General features: G+C 41.2%; 1 protein-coding gene across 12 annotated transcripts in view; it reads left to right on the top strand.

The window, feature by feature from the left end:
• Positions 1–18,964, top strand: part of PPP6R3 (protein phosphatase 6 regulatory subunit 3) — a 144,441-nt gene that overhangs the window by 107,502 nt on the left and 17,975 nt on the right. For 6 of the 12 annotated variants that reach the window (XM_041722537.1, XM_041722545.1, XM_041722544.1 and 3 more), the window contains 5 exons: positions 704–789; positions 7,438–7,524; positions 12,205–12,302; positions 13,920–13,974; positions 15,298–15,428. In XM_041722537.1, coding sequence (XP_041578471.1) covers positions 704–789; positions 7,438–7,524; positions 12,205–12,302; positions 13,920–13,974; positions 15,298–15,428 — 457 coding nt within the window. The remainder of the gene's footprint in view (positions 1–703; positions 790–7,437; positions 7,525–12,204; positions 12,303–13,919; positions 13,975–15,297; positions 15,429–18,964) is intronic. The other 6 variants (XM_041722539.1, XM_041722536.1, XM_041722543.1 and 3 more) reach the window with 3 other exon arrangements.

Genomic DNA, 18,964 nt, shown 5'->3' with positions numbered 1-18,964 from the left:
TTTCAGGGTCCTGGATTGAGCCCTGCATTGGGCTCCCTGCTCAGCAAGGAGTGTACTTCTCCCTCTGTCTCTCCTCCTTGCTTGTGCTCTCTCACTCATTCTCTCTGTCTCTGTCTCTCTCTTGCTCTCTCAAATAAAATATTTTAAAATAAATAAAATTTCTCTAGAAGGTAGAATTTCACTATTGCCTATGTATCTAGAGGCTGGCCAGTGGGCACAGACATCTAGGAAACAGCAGACTGGGTTCCATGGAGCATTCACTGGCTAGATGCCAGTCACGGTATCTGATGGGTGTATAGGAGCTTGCATTGGTAGCATTTCCTAAACTTGAATGATCATGGAAGAAGAAGGCTTTTCCTCCTACCTTAAAGACCTGCTAACTCCTCAGAAGTTTGTTAGAAACACATTTTCCAGGTTTAGTTTTTACCAAAAGATTTTTAAAAGCTTGTTAAATTCACAGAGCTGCTTAGCACCCTTGGCATCAAGCATGAGCCATTTTGGGGGTGGTTCTAGTTCCTGAAATTCCTGGGGCTCTTGCTGCAAGGTTTTATAACTCTGTTTCTCTAAGAGTCAGGTGCTCAGATGATGGGACATGTTTGCCTTTGATGGACCGATTGGGTGGCACTCTCTTATACGTCCTGTTTATGTGTCTGTGTGCAGATCACTAGAGTGACAATGCCTTTTTTTCTTTCTCCCTCTGCAGACCTTCCAGACACAATCAGGGAGCGATGGGAGGCGTTCTGCGCAAGCTCCTTGGGAGAAACTAACAAGAGGAACACGGTAGATCTAGTAGGTTTTACCAGGTCACATTTCTGTGACCCCAGTGCTCTCAGCCTTTGCCTGCTTATTCAGAAAAAAGATGCAAGATCTTTCGTTTATCTTGGTAATTTGGGGCCAAGGATAAGTTCATGTTTCTTTACCTGGAAGAGAGGTCAGTGTTCATCCTATTCTTGATTACTTGTCTAGTCAGCTCCTAATTCCTGCCTGGGTTGAATCAGAGGGTACAGAGAGGCCACTGTCTCTACATTCCCGCCTCCACAGTGCCCTGTTCCCTAAGCACCTCAACAAAACCACTGCTAACCTACTCTGTTGGCTTTGTTGCTTTATGCCTCAGATAAGCCTGGTTGGTTAGAATCCTCAGGACACCTTTGGATGTTTTCTAACTTTACTGATTTGAGTTTACCTTCATTTTAAATTGTTCCCAGGGTGAGGGCGTGGGGTGGGATTTTGTAGGTGACTTTGAAACCCCACCTTTAACAGATACGTGCTTCAGCAGATTAGCCAGGGAATAATGGCATTGATAATATTTTTTAAAATTATATTGGACTTTGGAATGTATTCTTTGTTTTTTTTAATGCATTAGGATTTAAGGTAAGTATTGCTTTTGCTTTTGCTTTTAAAGATAGGGAAATGCCAGCTGATAATTGAGGTGGTGGCCTTAACTCTACATGGCAATAGATGTGTCAGGCATTTAATTCTGTGATTGAAATTCAGCAGCTACAGTCTGAATTTCTAATACACATTAATGCCTTGCTTGTTAGGCAGTCAGGTATGTGGTAGCCATATCAGTTCAGAGCAGAATTTAGAAACCGAAACACTGTAATAGCTACAGAGCAGTCACTAGGTCTTCCTCTGTCACACCCCCAGTGGGGCTGTTGCCTCCTACTTGATAGATTGTCTAACACATTTGGTTATCTTTTTCTAGACTCTTCACAGATTGGTTGGGTAATGGCTTGTTAAGGATAGGTATAATGATAGAATCAGTAAGAGTTGGAAGAATTATGAAGTTAAGAGGTGACTATAAGGGAAATTGTGTGAAGCCATTTAATTAAAATAGATCTGATGGCCCTTGGTGTCTCAGTGCATCATAGCCCAGCAGAGAAACTGGCTTCCACATTGACAGCCTTGAGTCATCAAGGAAGAGTTAATTTTTGATGAACATATTATCCACAGTGGGTTGCTTTTTTCCCCCAATCAAATTGGTTAAAATTCTGGATAATCGGGATTTTATTGTAAGGTGAAATTGCTCTCTTCTACTGTTAAATTGAACCATTTTAATTAAGAAGCCACATTTTGATTCTTTGCTAAGGATGCAGGCAATGTGGTCTCCTTAAAGGGATTTTTGTCTTATTTCTTATTTATAAGGGAATATTTAGGAATATTAATTCTGATTTTGCTTGGGGAACTTCTTTAAAAGTTGTACCTTCAAAGAATTGACTTCAGAGGTAGACTTCAAAAATGTCCAGTTAAACTTGTTATCAGGAGTTTCAAAAATGTCTTTATCCTTGGTATCAGGAGTTTCAAAAATGTCTTTATCCTTGGTAATTCAAACTGATTTCTCTTGTGAGCAGTTCTGTATAAAGAGAGACTTCGTTGCAATTCATATAATAGCTACTTTTCATGATGCTATCAGTAATCTGGTCCATAACTGTGTGTAGTTGTTATGTTTAGCTACATGATAGAATATGGACATGCAGTGCAGAATTAATGTGTAGCAGCCCTTTGAGTCTAGATCTAGACTTTTATACCTGTGTTGAAGATCTAGACTTTTATATATGTGTTGAAGAATTAATGTGCAGCAGCCCTTTGAGTCTAGATCTAGATTTTTATACCTGTGTTGAAAATTATCCTGGCCAACCTACCACAAATGGCTGCTTAGATCTCTTTGCTGAAAGTTGTCAGACTTGTAGAGCCTGTATTGAGTTAGCCCCACTCTGTAATTTTGTTGTCTGTGGGACTTTTGGGTTGATGTCTCAAGACCTGTTCAGTTCCTTGATCCCACATGTCTAGTACTTATACCACCTTCTTTGAGTTTTAAGGCCTCCCAGGAGGGAACTTTACTCTGTGTAGTATTTTTAGGGGTACATAGGTTCTGGGTTTTTGAGGATGTTCACATATCCTAGGCCATGAGGGAAAGTTTCCCTGTAGCCTCTAGGCTTTCCATTTTTGGGCCCAGAATATGTCAGGTTATATCCTAGGGGGTTGGGTACCACGTTCTAGTGAATATTATTATAAACACAACTTGGTAAATGTAGTGAGTCCTGCCCTTGTGAAAACTTCTCACAGAAAGGGTGCTCACCCATATAACATAGCACAAAATCTAAGTAAAAGCGTTTCAGACATTTTCATTCTTAAAATTGACAGTTGAGTAATAGATTGCTTAGTTCCTGTTCCCTCCCTAAATAGATATAGATTAGACCCCCTGTCTTGATGCCTTAACTTACTAGTTGTTTTTATGATGGCTCAGACACCTCTCTGGGACTTCCAGTATATTCATAGGACTTGAGTCAACCTTGGGGCAGCCCGGGTGGCTCAGCGGTTTAGCACCACCTTCCACCCAGGGAGTGATCCTGGAGACCCGGGATCGAGTCCCACGTCGGATTCCCTGTATGGAGCCTGCTTCTCCCTCTGCCTGTGTCTCTGCCCCCCGCCCCCCCCCCCCCCCGTGTCTCTCATGAATAAATAAATAAATTCTTAAAAAAAGAAAAAGGACTTGAGTCAACCTGTAATTCAGCACCATATACTTGGGCTGATGCTTTGTCATATAGCCCTGGCCTCTTCTTATGTTCTAGCCACAGCAAGGATTCGTTTATTAATTCATTGAACACTACTGGCTGTGGGCCAGAGGTCTTGCACACTTATGTCGGGAAAGCTATGCCAGTCCCAAGCTCTTAACACTTCTGGGACAGCTTTTTAATTACCCTCTGTCTGAGGTCTTTGAAGTACTTTAATCTGTTGACCTCATCACACCCAAGTATTATATATACAGTAGACTCATAGATTGCTTATGTTTTTAATTTGGGAGTTTTATTATATTTATTATTATTATTTTAAAGATTTTATTTATTCGAGAGAGTGAGAGGCAGAGACACAGGCAGAGGGAGAAGCAGGCTCCATGCAGGGAGCCTGACTTGGGACTCGATCCCGGGTCTCCAACATCACGCCCTGGGCTGAAGGCGGCGCTAAACCGCTGAGCTACCTGGGCTGCCCTGGGAGTTTTATTATAGATGAAATTTGGTGTATTACTTACATCTAGAGACCTCTCTGTGGGTGTGTTGGTAAAAATTGGTGAAGATTTAGACAGTATATCTAGGTAACATAGATGTCTTGGTATTGACTTTGGAAGGCAGAGTTTGCTTTGTTGTCTCCCTTCCTCTCCATGGGGGAGAATGTGTTTTCTGAAGTACTGGTGCTTCTTTCGCATCACTGATGAGATTGTGTAGAATGATACACATATGCAGTTGTGGATTGCCTACATATCCCACAGGTTGGGGTGGAACCTCCCAGAGTTTATGTTCTAGGCAGCTCTGGTCATGGAGGTACCCGGGGCCCACAGCAGGACTCCACTATAGCCAGGAGGAAGAATATGTGACTTCCTCGTTTCACTTAGGTTAACTTCAATCATGCTTACGATCTTCTTAGCAATCCAATCAGCCAAGATGAAGAAAGCACTCACTTATTTTTCCTGTAATTACAGTTTATAAAACTTAAATTTTATTATGAAAGAAGGGAACATCTCAAAAGTATCAAGAATATACTTAGAACACATCTGGCTTGGTCACAGTGTTCTTACATACTTGTTACTTTTTTGAAAATTATGATTGTATTCTCATTCAGTGATTTGTTGGTATTCATTAATTCAATAAATATTTGAGTGGCTACTGTGTGCCATGCATTGAAGCTGTTATAGTAAACTTGATTGGCAAAAATCCCTGCCTCGGTGGAAATGGATAAACAAATGGATGGATAAACTCCAGGGGAGGGAGCCAGGATTAGTTTTGGGTAGATGTGCAATTTAAGATTACGTAGTCTAGGAAAACCTCATTGAGAAGGAAATATTTGTGTAGAGGCTTGCGGGAAGTGGCAGGGAAAGAGCTAGCTAGTAAGAAACTGGCATATTGTCCAGAGGGAGAGAACGGGATGTAAGGTCCTAGGGGCTCTGCAGGCCAGATCTCATACTGCTTTTAATCCACACAGGAGCCTTGGGTTGTAACCTTAGTAAGATGAAAAGCCATTAGGTACTAAATTAAGAAAGGATATAATTTATAATTTGATGGACATTTTAAAGGATTATTATGGCTGCTAGATTCAGATTAGACTGTAGAGAGAGTGAGAGGTCTCAGCAAGGAGACTGGTTGGCCGCCAAGAACAATTGTTAATCTAGATGAGATGATGGTGGCTTGCACTGGAGAGAGATGACCAGAGTGATGAGAAGCGATAGGCTTTTAGGCTGTGTTTTGACAGTGGAGTGAGTAGATTTGGGTGGAACAGAAGAAACTAGATGGCCAAGATTTTAGCTGAGGAAGGAGAAAACAAGTGACATCTGAGATGAAAATGCCTCAGAAAGAGTGTGTTGGGAAGTTTAGGTCAGGGACGCTGGTGGCTGCATCTGTGTGGTGAACTCAGTGGCATTCTAGTTAGCAAGTCCCTCTCCCCACAGGGGTGTGGTGGATCCAGTCATCTTTATAGCCTGTTTTATTAGTAATGATTTCAGGCCAGGCATGGTGTGGGTAGAATCAGAATCACCATATATTTCAATACATAAATGCAAAAGTGTATATGTACTGTGTTATTACTAACTTTCTAAAACTTCCTTTTTGGAGAAAAAATTATTTTAACCTCTCAGAATTGCTTTGAGAATACAAATTATGGAGACTATGTGAAAAGGGGTCACAGTGTCTGATATATAGTAGTTGCTCAACAAAAACTAGTTTTTTACCTTTCATTAATGAACTGATTTATAGCAAAGAGTAAAACTATATGAATGAGGAAACATTGTATCCTTTTTGAACTTGGACAAGACATGCTGAGAGTAGCCAAATCTTTTTGTTGTTGTTCTCTGTTGTTTAGTTGACCTAGTTTGCTCTTTGAGTTGTCTTTTGGTTCTGTACCCTACCATGGGGTTGCACTCCTAAAACATATACTGGCTTAGTATGATTCTTATACTAACTTGCCCTCCAAGTAGCCCGGAGTTCCTTTAAATCCACTGCAGTAGAATGGCATAACCTGTTCTTGATTGCAGTTCTCCTGTAAGGTGCCAGATGCCATGACCAACCAGTATCTGCCTCCTCCCTTCTGCATTCTGGCAGGGCTCTCCTGGAATGTCTACATCTGCACATCTTTCCCCACTAATTCGCTAAACCAGTGACTGACCCAAGCAGGTTCCCTTCATTGGTCACAAATTCTGCCTTTGACTTCATCAGGCCAGTTCCCGAATCACAGTGTGAATGCTATATCCATCCTCAGAGAAGAGGGAGAGGGAATTAATTGGAAATACTACTGGATTAGTCACTTGGCATGGTATCTTTACCAAAGATGGTCAAAAGAAAAAGAGATTGATTTTATTCCGGCAGTGATATATTCAGAATTTCATCAGCCATACCACACACAGACCTATTTGGATTCTATTATGGGTTTCTTGAACCAGTGTTGGAACATCATAAAGCAAAGCAGGCCAGTTTCTGTAGCTCCAGGCTCTTAGGCACAGACAGCTTCAAGGGTTGGCAGGTGCCAGCCGCTCATGTCTTCCCATGGTGACAATGCTCTCTGCCAGTCACACTTCTGTAAGAGTAAATGGTGAATAACTCAAAGTACAGTATTAGTTACTCTTAGAAGTACAGTTGCTTGTTTTAGAATTTTGCAGACTGTTGATATTTTTACTTGCTGTAATAGCAGTGGCCATTGCTTGTGCTCTGCTTAGTCACTTACATGTCTTTATTTTTAATAATATATTTCCCCAATACTATGTGTCATTTATGAATTAATTAAAAATCACTTACTGTATATTAGTGAGCAGTTCATGTTTGTGTTCTTGTTTAATTACTGTGAGTTGGTTGTAAGTCTTGAGGGCAGGGGGTAATTTTAAGGGGCAGAAGATTTGGGGGTCTTCTTCTGAGCAGGGTACTGCTGGCTCGCAGTCACTAAGCACTAAATAGTGCTTTATGGACTGTGTTTTTCTTAGAGTGGACAGGCAATGCAAGAAGTTAAACTGAAATGCTGTATTTAAACCTGACCTTCCTTGTGGCTCACTAGTAACCCCTAGGGATTGCAATTTCACCCCTCAAGCTGGGCACTTACAAGTTACCTGATATTTTATCTGAGTCGTTCTTCAACCTTCCCTTAGTAAACATTAATAATTGGAGATGATCGTTAAAATCATATAAATGGAGTAACTAACCTCTTACCTGTTTTCTGGTGGAATCAGTAATGAGACAGATAACACAGATGGGCAACAAAAAAGGATAGGTAACTGACCATCTGATTGAGTGAAGTGGGCCTTTGAATTATTTGGGTGGATTTTACAACTTAACTGTTATTTATTTTTGTTCTTGCTGTTGTTACACATTGAGAAAACTAATGTGATTTTTCCATTAAGATGCTGATACAAATGTCCAAAACTTTTCTGTTAAATAGTTTTTTACATTTTTATGCATATAGGTTACAACCTGCCATATTCATTCATCCAGTGATGATGAAATTGACTTTAAAGAAACGGGTTTCTCACAGGATTCTTCTTTGCAGCAAGTGAGTCATGCCTAAAGCTTTGCTTTTTGTTTTTATTTTAAATGCTTAGTCTAGTTGCCATCTATGACTCAGCTTCGGAGGCAGATTATGCACTAGGATGTGATTTGGGGTTACTTATTAGTTAGTCAGAAGCATTTAAAATAGGAAGTGTTGGGTATGTGAGAGGAAGGTTTGTATTGATGTTTCCAGGAAATGTTTTGTATCTGATAACAACAATGCTAAGTCGGGTAAATTTTCAGATTTGAAAGAACTGAATGGTTTTGCAAGTGTCTCAGACATGCTCATTATGCAGACCTGTGCGTAGTTGTGTTGTTGCTTAATGGGAATAATGCTTTTAACATCAGTAAAAGTAACTTTCAAAAAAATCTCTAAACAAAATGGCTTATATGTTTCTGATGTCTGAGGTCTTTTATAGTGACTCCTAAATTAAGTTTTAGTTGAAGTAATTCACTGCCACCCTACCTTCCTGTCCCACCTTCATCTCCATTTATCAGTTGCTTATACTCTGTGAGGGAGAAAACAGAATATAAAAATACATGTACTGATTTATCTGTCACTCAGTGGTGGTTATTGGAGAGGCAGGCGACCGCTGATCTCACTGGCTTGTCTAGGTATCAGAATTGGAAGCTAACAGTAGAAGCTGCTTTTTCAAGTTATCAGCTCTTCATATGGAGAAATCCTCCTCAGTCAGGACCAGGTCGTGGCATGGCAGTTGCTTTGGTGTGGCAGTATGATTGATATAGTTCCCTTCCCACCTGGCACTGAATGTTTGTTTGGCTGCTTTTTTCTCATTCTTTAAGCCATATCTTTTACCAGGGCCAGGGCCAGGGCCAGGCTGCTGATGACTGCTGATCCTGACTTTTGACTTCCAGATAGGCTCCTCTAGTAAAAGCTGAGTCAAACAGGTGCTTGGTTTCGGTACAAAGTCAGTTTAACATTCACGTTTTCAGGGCAGGTCTGAGGTGGTTTTTCAGCACTTCGCTGGCTTCTCCATTGATTTTCGACACTGCTGCCCTTCAGAAGCCAACCTCTCAGGGTTGGGCAGAGAGCAACTGGCCTGTAGGGGTGGTTGTGGAGCAGCAGGACCTTCGTGTAGAGCACAGCAGCCCCTTACTGCCACCCTCTTGCCTTGGCTTGCTCTTGGGCAGCACTGGCCACTCAGGGCGCCCACCTGGCTCACTGTGAACCCTCATATCTACAGGCACTTCTTTCTGGATCCAGAGTTCTCTGGTTTTAGCCCAGGAAGCACTTTCTCCCCCACAGAAGCACCTGGAAAGTATTGAAAGAGTACACCCTGCCTGGCATGAACTCCAGTGCCACACACTCTCCACCCCTGAGATGAAGCTCATTAGTATAAAATATAAATTATCAAGGTGATTCTGAACCTGTTGAAATAGCTCTAAGAAAATAATTTACCTATTTGTAAATAAGCTAATAACCTTGAAACTTTAGGCAGCTGATTTAACCTAAGAGTGGTTACATTTAGTTACCTGGAGAGTGGGTTCCCTTCTCATAATCTGATTCCATGGTTGTTTTGGGGAGAAGTTTTTCTGACATTTTTTGGGGTTGACTAACTGCTGGCATGCACAGGATCAGCCCCCATCACACAAGTGCCATACCAGCAGAGTCCTCAGCGGGCTGCTGCCCTGTGGCTTTCATCTGCATCCTAGGACTTTTTGAAGTAGGAAAAATCATTCCTTTTTGCTGGACAAGCCTCTAGTAAACCTTTCTTTGCGTGTTAAACTATAAATCAGCCATGGAGCCATGGATCATTATGCAAATAAGAAATAGGTTTCCAAACCCTTTCTTTTTAAAGTTGGAAAGACAAGGTTAGGTTAACTTAAGAATTTTATACTGAGTTCCATTATAATTAGAACATTAGCTTATATATATATCCATTTCAGTTTCTCATTCACATTTGCAGTTAGGTCTCATTTGGTAGAGTTCTGAGTGTAGAAACAGGACAGGCCATTTAACAAGGTCACCTGACCATGTCACTGGTGGGGCCATACTTGGCTCAGGGAATGCTTCACAGCTTTTGTCTTCTGTCCCTTCTGGTTTCCTCACCTCCAGCGTTTGACTCTTCCTTCTGATTCTGAAAGAAGTGTGGAAGGTGAGGAGGTCTTCCTCTTGCTGGGTCTGGAGAATGAGGGTTGACTTGTAGAGACAGGCTCTAGAGGTCTGATTGGCAGCCTCCCACTCCTGCATCCAAGCAGGCCTGTTCACAGGCGGTCACATGAGATGGGGCACACCAGGACTTCTGTGGTTCAAGTGGAGCCTCCAAAGAAATTTGCTTAATAAAATGGTAGGCACACTTTTCAGTGACTGTCTTCAGCCAGGATGATAGTTTTGGGAAGTGTGGGTTTTGGGTTTTTTTTCCTTAATAATTAAGTTTTTAATAATTACACAGCCATATGGTACTTTCCAGACTTGGATTTCTCCCTGTCCAGAGTACTTCTTCTATAGCTTTAAATACAGTATAGTAACAGTCTTTACATATGTGGCTTTAGGAAGCTCTGATAGCTTTATTAGCAAAAACTGTATTTGAAACCTGAAATTCTTTGCTAGCTTATATCTTCCTAGAAGCTGTAATTGTCTTAGAAGTAATGAGGACTGTAGTTTGTTGGTTTTCTTTTCCCTCTAAGTTACTTGGGTCTATCAGCTATATATCTCCCTAAGTAGATAGATGGATAGATAGGGAGACAGATGATGTAAGTATGTGTGTACATATGTATGTGTATTTGTACATATGTGTGTTCATGTATATACATATATAATTAGTATTTGTATGCTCTTTATGAAGCATTTAAATAAACACTTTTGGGAACATTCCTTTCCTTTTGTTCCCAAAAAGATTCATATAGAAACACCAGAGTCACAAAAAAATTAAAGGGGGAAAAAAAGAATCAAACAAAACAACTGGGGAGGGACCTTTACCTTTGTGTGACCAAATTTCTATTCTATAAATAAACTCAGAGCCCAGCTTATGCCATTGCTCAGAAAAATGATTTCATTACTGTGTCTTTGAAGGTGGCACACATCCCATTTTACCTTACAAAAGATAAAGATGCAATTCAGAGGAATTGGTTTCTTCCTTGTTGGTTTTTACGAATATGAGTGTTACATATCATATTTTTCATCCATATGTTCAAGACTCAGCCACACTTGCAGAACTTGTTCCTGACCTTCTCCGTTCACCCATACTCCCATGGTTCAGCCGTGGTATTCCTTGTGAGGCTGGCCCCTTGCCCCCGTGTTCATATAGTATCACCTCTGCAGGCAAGAAAAGGGATGGCATGGAAGTGTGCGAGTGAGCAGAGGGGTGGTGGGGCTCTAGAGTTAGAAAAAAGTGAGGTTTTAGGTTCTCGGTAAACTAGATACCACTTTTTCAGACCAGAAGAGATGCCTTCCAAAGCCAAATATAAGGTTTATTTTTTAATCATCTTTAACTTGGATTATCCATGCCATAATTCCCTGCCATAAGAATGAGTAATCAGGAATTAACAGTAGAGGCATTTTTGCAGCAGATGTCTGCAGGGTGGAATCTGTGGGCTCTGCTCAAAAAGAGAACCAATGAGGGTTCAGTTTCACTCAGTTATAGCTGCCTCCATACCAGCAAGTGGCCTCAGGGGTGATGCCTTTATTCAGTTCAGCCACCAGTTACTGCCCATGCTCTTGTCTGGGGTTCACCTGCAGGAAAGAGCTTTCTCAGCTATCCAGAGCTCTGTCCACAAAACAGCACACACATTGGTATTTATTTGCCTCATTTATTGTTTGGGGTAGAATGAGGAGTGGTGGCACTTGCTTATCTTCATTGTCCTTCACTCCTGACTGATAATGTAGAACGCATTTGTGCATTTCTCTTGCTCTGCTGGGCCTGCTTGTTGTTTTAAATCAGAGTATCAGCATCTCTGTGAAGTCCATTTTAACATTCCCCCATTTCTCACCAAGAAAACCCAAGTGAGCCTGGTGCTCTCTAGAAATGGTGTAGGAAACAGAACAGGCTCCTCTATGGATCTTAGAGTTGTAGGCTTTTCAGAGTGATGTTGGATCGGTGTGAAAAGTTTGTCCTGTCTCTCTAAGGTAGGTAGGATAGAAGCTACTTTCATACTTTTCCCAACTTCTGAGACTGAAGTCTTTCTTTTTTTTTTCTTTTTTTAAGAAAAGTGTCCCTGAACATTGTGTCATAGGATGGTGAATGTGGTTATTAGTTGTTTTTCCTCTGGTGCAATGTTACTGTAGTGGATTGGGGGTGGGAGATACAGAGGGAGGTTGGGTGGTCACCACTTACTGGATCTTAGGTTAAGGTTGGTTGTGTCCAGAGGTGATTGATACATCTTATAATTTCAGACTGTCACATGTCACTTGATCGCCTTGTTGAACAAGTCTTAACCCAGACCTCTCTAAAGATAATTCGCAATAGAGGACAGAGTGGTCACTTAACATTTCTTATAGTGAGTGACATGTGCATTGGAACGACTTGTGAGCTAAATTCCAAAATTTCCATTTTTGGGCAAATGGTGTCTGAAATTATTTGATTTTTTTTCTTAGAAAAACACACCAACTTTTTAAGCCCTAAGGCTCTATAAATAAGATGGTTTCTGGAACACAAATGGGCAAATAGTATGTAGAGTGTCATTAGAATCATTATATCACTGTCACTGGTCCTGGGGTTGCCAGGCCTTTTCTGATTATCAGATGCAACAAATGACGTCCAATTTTATTGACCAGTTTGGCTTCAACGATGAGAAGTTTGCAGATCAAGATGACATTGGCAAGTGAGTATCTTTTCCTGTTCCCCTCTCTCATGCACTCCTGCTTTTTGTGAGACATGTGGGTTCTGGGGACTTTTCCACATTCATGTGTTAAGAGGAGCCTGCCCTCCAAGGTGTCCTTGTAGTTCCGGCCTATTGGGCACTGAAGCACCCAGAAGACAAGTAAGGATGAGAGGGTCACTCCCACAAGAGGGTCTGCCTCTGGTGTGGCTTCTCTCCCAGGGGTCTGTTATTGTTTAGATGGAGCTTCTCTTAGGAACCCTGCGCCTTGCAGTTGTAGTGCTGGATAATGTTACCTGGAGTAACGAGTCCCTGCTGTATAGTTAGTGGGTTGGAGCAGGCATGGTTCCTTTACATCAGCAGCTGGTATTCTTTTGTGACAGGAGCAGCTCACCGTGTGTGCCTTATCTGGCTGACTCACCATAAGGTCGAGCTGGGTATTTTGGAAGACAGACCACTCATTCTGCTAGGCGGGGGAAGAGGAGCACAGAAATGGGAATTATTGGTACTGTACCAGATTAATGAATAGGTGATCTACAGAAATGAAAACAAATGGTATAGCATCTGGCCTCAGGAAAGGAGAGGAGTTTATAAATAAAGTATTTACAAGGAGGGTATTCTACATCACTGAGAACAGAGTTGAGTGTTAAATGGCTCTAATACTCCCCAGCCACTGCCTGGTGATGCCCGTCAATACCTGGCATCTCTGTGGCTCCTTACTGTATTAGGTCTTTGTGGCTTAACAACAGTCAGTGGAGCTGTCTTCTACCTCAAGTTGTGGTTTCTAGCATGTGAGAAGTTGGAGATTTTGAACACACTCTTAGTTGTACCGTGCAATATGCTGTTAGCGCCATGGATGGAGGCTTCACTGTAAACAGAGCAAGAATTATAGGCTATCAGCTGCCCTAAGAATCAACTCATATCCAAAAAGAGCAAGGACTGTCCACATGGTGTTTGTGTCTATGTCCCAGAGGTGCTCTCACCAGAGCCCGTAGGCTCCCCACTGGCATCTCTACACACACCCAAATCCCCACTGTCAGTAAGTGTTACTAGTTAGGAATCCGTCGCTTTAGAATTTATATTGTGTGGTTGGTGTAATGATTGATTAGAAAAGATCTTGTAAGAATTATATTGACTCAGAAAGTTATGTTTCACAGTCTAGGAGCTTTCTTCCCCCTACTTTCTTCCTCATTATGCCTATTAGAGGATTTTTGAGGTGTCTCTTCTGTATATGAATTTGTCCGTCCCTGGAGAAAGCTCAGTGTCTGACAACTCTTGGATAATTTTTCATGTTTTGACTTGTTTCTTCTTTGCAAATAACATATTTCTTGGCCAACTAAGTATGGCCCCAGGAACCATGGTTGTTACCGTGGGTGTTAAAAATCTTTTATAGGAAGGCTTCGAGGGAGGGTGTGTTTATTCTGTCTTAGGCCTTTCCACCCTGTATGAGTTCCTTAATACTAAGGGAGGAAGCATCATTTAATGCAAGCAGGTTTCTATTTTTATTTCACCTATGGAGATTTTAATGATGGTATGAATATTTTAACTTTGAAAAGTTACATAAATAGTGTTTATGTCAGTCTTTTGGTAATTATTCCTATACTTACATTTTGTTTATAGTGTTTCTTTCGATCGGGTATCAGACATCAACTTTACTCTGAATACAAATGAAAGTGTAAGTATCAATGTTTCATCTGGTGAGTGACAAGGTATGTGAAGGGTGGACAGGGGAGGCTGGGATCTGTCTGCATATGGATGCCATGTGTGTCAGGACCCTCTGTGCTCCAGGAAACTTCATCTTAGTTTGGTGTTGCTTCACCCACTCACATGACCTTTGTGCTCCCTATGGGTATGAGCTTGCAGCCATGGTTTTCTTAAGATGTAGCAGGGCTGACAAAACTGGGCTCATTTGTGATTGCAGTGTAGACATGTATCTTTAAAGACTGCAGTTCGAGTCCAGCCAGCCACCTTTTCCTTCAGCTGTCACCAGGAAAGAAACTTGGGTTAGATCAGGGCCAGCTTGTCATCCCCAGGCAGGGCTCAGATACCAAGTCAGTCCTATCAGCAGATGACATGGGATTAGTGTCATTTGAGTGGGCACAGTCTTGACTTTGATGTTGATTAACATGAGAGACCACTTGTTTATTTGCTGATGTGATAAGGTAGAAACTGATCAGACTGTTGATGCTCCTGACTGCTTAGCTGGACTGCCAGATATGGAGGAAATGGAGGTTGCTTTGCTATTGGGGCAGATCTGGGACTGCATTTCAGGTGCTGGGGCAAGGAAGCTCTTGGAAGTAACCCGGTGCTTTGTCAGATGAAAGGGAGTCCACGATGCCAGTGTAGGCTCCTACGTGCCATTTATTTATTTATTTATTTATTTATTTATTTATTTATGAAAAGATCTTATTTATTTATTCATGAAAGACGCACACAGGGTGGGGGGCGGGGAGCGGGATCAGACACACAGGCAGGCAGAGGGCTCCATGCAAGGAGCTTGATGTGGGACTCGATCCCAGGTCTCCAGGATCACACCCTAGGCTGAAGGTGGCTCTAAACCACTGAGGCACCCAAGCTGCCCCTACGTGCCTTTTAAATCCATTCTTTTTGGGGGAATTTTCTGTTGTTACACAAAGCTGACATTAGATGCTTTTACATTTTATTTTGGTGTATATGCTAGGCACTGTTTTTGAAAGGAAATGAAGGAGGGCACCTGGGTGGCTCAGTTGGTTAGGTGTCCAACTTGATTTTGGCTCAGGTCATGATCTCAGGGTCATGAGATTGAGCCTAGCACTGAGCTGTACGCTCAGCAGCAATTCTGCTTGAGATTCTCTCCTTTTCCCTCTGCCCCTCTCCTGGTTTGTCTGCATGCACGTGTTCTCTCTAAAATAAATAAATCTTTAAAAAGATAAAAGGAAATGAAGAATATGATTTATATTGGCAAATTTTGGATAAAATAACTAAGTTTGTTCTTTTTCTCTCTCTTGTTTTTATTTAGGGAAATATTGCCTTGTTTGAAGCATGTTGTAAGGAAAGAATACAGCAGTTTGATGATGGTGGCTCTGATGAGGAAGACATCTGGGAGGAAAAGCACATTGCCTTTACACCAGAATCCCAAAGACGATCCAGGTAAGTGTGTTACAGTAGCAGTAATATCCAGTGCATAAAGTAGATGATGGTTAGGAGACATACATTTTATCCTGTGCAGATGTATATGTGTGAATTAGAGACCAGTGCTTCTGTCACGATCAGAAATGCCCGGGTTGGGGCACCTGGGTGGCTAAGTTAGTCAAGCATCTGACTATAGATCTCGGCTCAGGTCTTGACCCCATGGTTGTGAGTTCAAGTTCCACATTGGGCTTTGCATTGGGCCCAGAGCTTACTTGAGAGAGAGAGAGAAATATGCCCTTATTAACTGTTGCGAGATGGTACTGATACTCCTGTCTAGTGTGACAGGAGTGTGGACGAGTCAGCGTGATGAACTTGAAAATACTGGAAGTGTTTAGACATAGTTCATAAAGCGTTGTGACACAGCCTCTTGTGAATGGGAGGCCTTGCTGAGAAATGTAGTATTAAGTACTCTGAATAGATGTTCCCTTACCAGAAACACCTGTTGCTGCTGAGTTACCTGTTGTTTCCTATGAAAGAGTTTCCCCAAGAAAGGGCAAAGTTGTTTCTAAAAGTTTATCTAACTGGAGGAGACAGTCCTGTCCATGGGGATGCTTTGGGATCAATCCAGTTGGGTTTTTTCCTCTATAATTTGTTGAAGTTACTCTAACCCAAGAACCTAAATACATTTGCTTCAGTACACAAGGAGTTCTTGTTATCTGAGAATCCATTACCAGAATCTTCATAGTTGAGAGAACAGCAGCTGAACCTTCGTTTTTATTTCATTTATTTTTAATAAGTAACGTTTCCACATAGCATACAATTCAGAGAAAACAAAATGTACAGTGAAAGGTAAAGCTCCTCCCACCCCCCAAAAAACTAAAGCTTCCCTCCCACACCAATCTCTTACCCATTTTATTCCTTTTGCTGAACAGAGCATGCCAGCCTTTCTTGCCTGTTCTCTGCATGTACCAGCAGTTATGTTGGGTTTCTTCGAAAGGTTTGTTGTTTCAGGTTACAGAAGACCTCACTGTGACTCAAACTTGGAAAAGTATATTTGTCTCATGATCCACAGCTGTTTAAGGTCATTAAACCTAGCTTCTTTTTTTTTATGCCCACTTTTTCATCTTTTGCATATTGGCTTATTACTTTGTAACCACAAGGTAGCTAAAGCTCCAGAACCAGGAAGCAAGAGATAAATGTCTAAATGGCGTTTTGTTTGTTTTTAAGATAAAGCTCCAAACTTGTCACCATTTACTGTGAAATTTTGGTCCTAATGTTGAGTGAATTCACTAAATGGCCATTGCCTACTGCCATCTGTCCTCTAGGGGCAGACCATACTCACGCATTATTACAGCAGTGTGGTATGTCCCAATGGAGTACCATTTGTAGAGCATGTAGAGAAAGAAGTATGGCGATGAAGACAGTATCTGGAGGACGTGACAATTGATCCCCAGAGGGAACACAGGATGATGAGAAAAGGCAACTTTTTATTATTTAACGGCTCTGTTGAGGGATAATTGACATAGAGTAAACTATGTTTTTGAATTATATAATGTGGTAAGTTTGAACATATGAATATATCTATGAATACATCCATGAAACCATTATGTCAGTCAAGATTATGAACTTACCCATCACCTGCAAAAGTTTCCTCATGCTCTTTTATATTGCCTTTACCCAATCTGCTTTTTATTCCTTTAGGATGATTTATGTTTTCTAAGGTTTTATATAAATCAGATTGTACATTATCTACTTAATGTTTCTTCCATCAACTTTGAGAGTCACTCATGTTGGGTGATGTATCAATAGTTCATTTGTTTTAATGTCTGTGCAGTGTTCTGTTGAAGGGATGTACTATTTACTGAACGGGTGCATTTGTTTATTCATTTGCCTGCTGATGGACATTTGGGTTTCTAGTTTGGGGCTTTGATATCACTTGAGAATAGACTGTGGTAAGTTATGGATGTATATCGTATACCCTAAAGCAACCACGCAGCAACAAAACAAGGAATTATAGTTAATAAGCCAACAAAAGAAGTTACATCATAAAAAATATGTGAAAGAGGGCAAAAAAAATAAAAGGCAGTTGGGACACTCAGAAAATTACTAGCAGTATGATAACATTAAACCCAGGCAGCCCCATTAGGTATTACTGAATGCTGTTAAATAAGTAACGTCAAAACCTGTTAAACTGAAGAGATTGTCAGATTGGATAAAAATTCTGGTCTAACATTAGCTGCCTATGAGAAATAATTTAAATATAGACACAAACGGATTAAAAGAAGTCTACACATTATAAATAAAGCAGATTTCAGAGGAAAAGGGTAAAGAAAGGGTCATAAGGAGGTCAGATCTTCAGGAAGACATAACAGTTCTAAGTCCGTGTGTACCTAATAACAGCTTCAAAATAACACAGCAAAAACTGAGTACACTGCAAGAGAAGTAGACAGATCCACAGTTCTAGTCCTGTGGTACAGCACTCCTGCTCTGGTCGTTGATGATGGGCAGAAGTCAGAGGCACAGAGCACTGAATACTGTCAACTAATATGACCCTGTTGGACATTTGCAGAGCACTCTACCCAACAGTAGCAGGGACAGGCACTGTTTTCAAGTGTACCACATGACCTATTTATGCCAAGAGAGATCACATTTGGGCCATAAAGCCAGTCTCAGCAAATTCCAAAGGTTTCAAGTCCTACAAAGTATGTTCTCTGACTCCAGTGGAATTAAGTTAGAAATCAGTAACAGAAAGGTCTCTAGAAAACCTCCAAATATGTGGAAGCTAAATAATAAGTGAGTTACAGAAGAAATCAAAGGTATTTAAAGGATCGTTTTTGTACTGTTTATATCTAAAAATTAGAAACCTCTCAAACCAATAACTTTAGCTTCCAGCTTAAGAAACCAGCATGAGGGATCCCTGGGTGGCGCAGTGGTTTGGCGCCTGCCTTTGGCCCAGGGCGTGATCCTGGAGACCCGGGATCGAATCCCACGTCGGGCTCCTGGTGCATGGAGCCTGCTTCTCCCTCTGCCTATGTCTCTGCCTCTCTCTCTCTCTCTCTCTCTCTCTCTCTCTCTCTCTGTGTGTGTGTGTGTGTGTGTGTGTGACTATCATAAATAAATAAAAATTAAAAAAAAGAAAAAGAAACCAGCATGAAGGGCAAACAGAAAAACAGTGGAGGAAATTGTTGCAAAAGCTGTTCTTTGGGACGCCTGGGTGGCTCAATGGTTGAGTATCTGCCTATGACTGCCCCTCTCTCTGTATCTCTCATGAATGATAAATAAAATCTAAAACAAAACAAAAAGCTGTTTTTCGAGAAGATTGAGAAAGTTGATGCACCTCTGGGCAGAATGGTCAGGAGAAAAAGGAATGGCTCATACCAGGAGTGAGCAAGGCGACGTCACTCCTGGTACTAAAAGAATAGTAAGTGAATATTGTGAACAACTCTGTGCCAATAAATCTGACAACTTAGATGATCTTTGAAAGACACAGACTACCAAAGCTTAAGCAAAAAAAAAAAAACAAAAACAAAAAGTCTTCTATCTATTAAAGAAGT

This window comes from Vulpes lagopus, chromosome 11 (assembly GCF_018345385.1).
Source record: "Vulpes lagopus strain Blue_001 chromosome 11, ASM1834538v1, whole genome shotgun sequence".
In the NCBI taxonomy this organism is placed as follows: domain Eukaryota; kingdom Metazoa; phylum Chordata; class Mammalia; order Carnivora; family Canidae; genus Vulpes; species Vulpes lagopus.
This window is presented reverse-complemented; position numbering and strand designations above follow the sequence as displayed.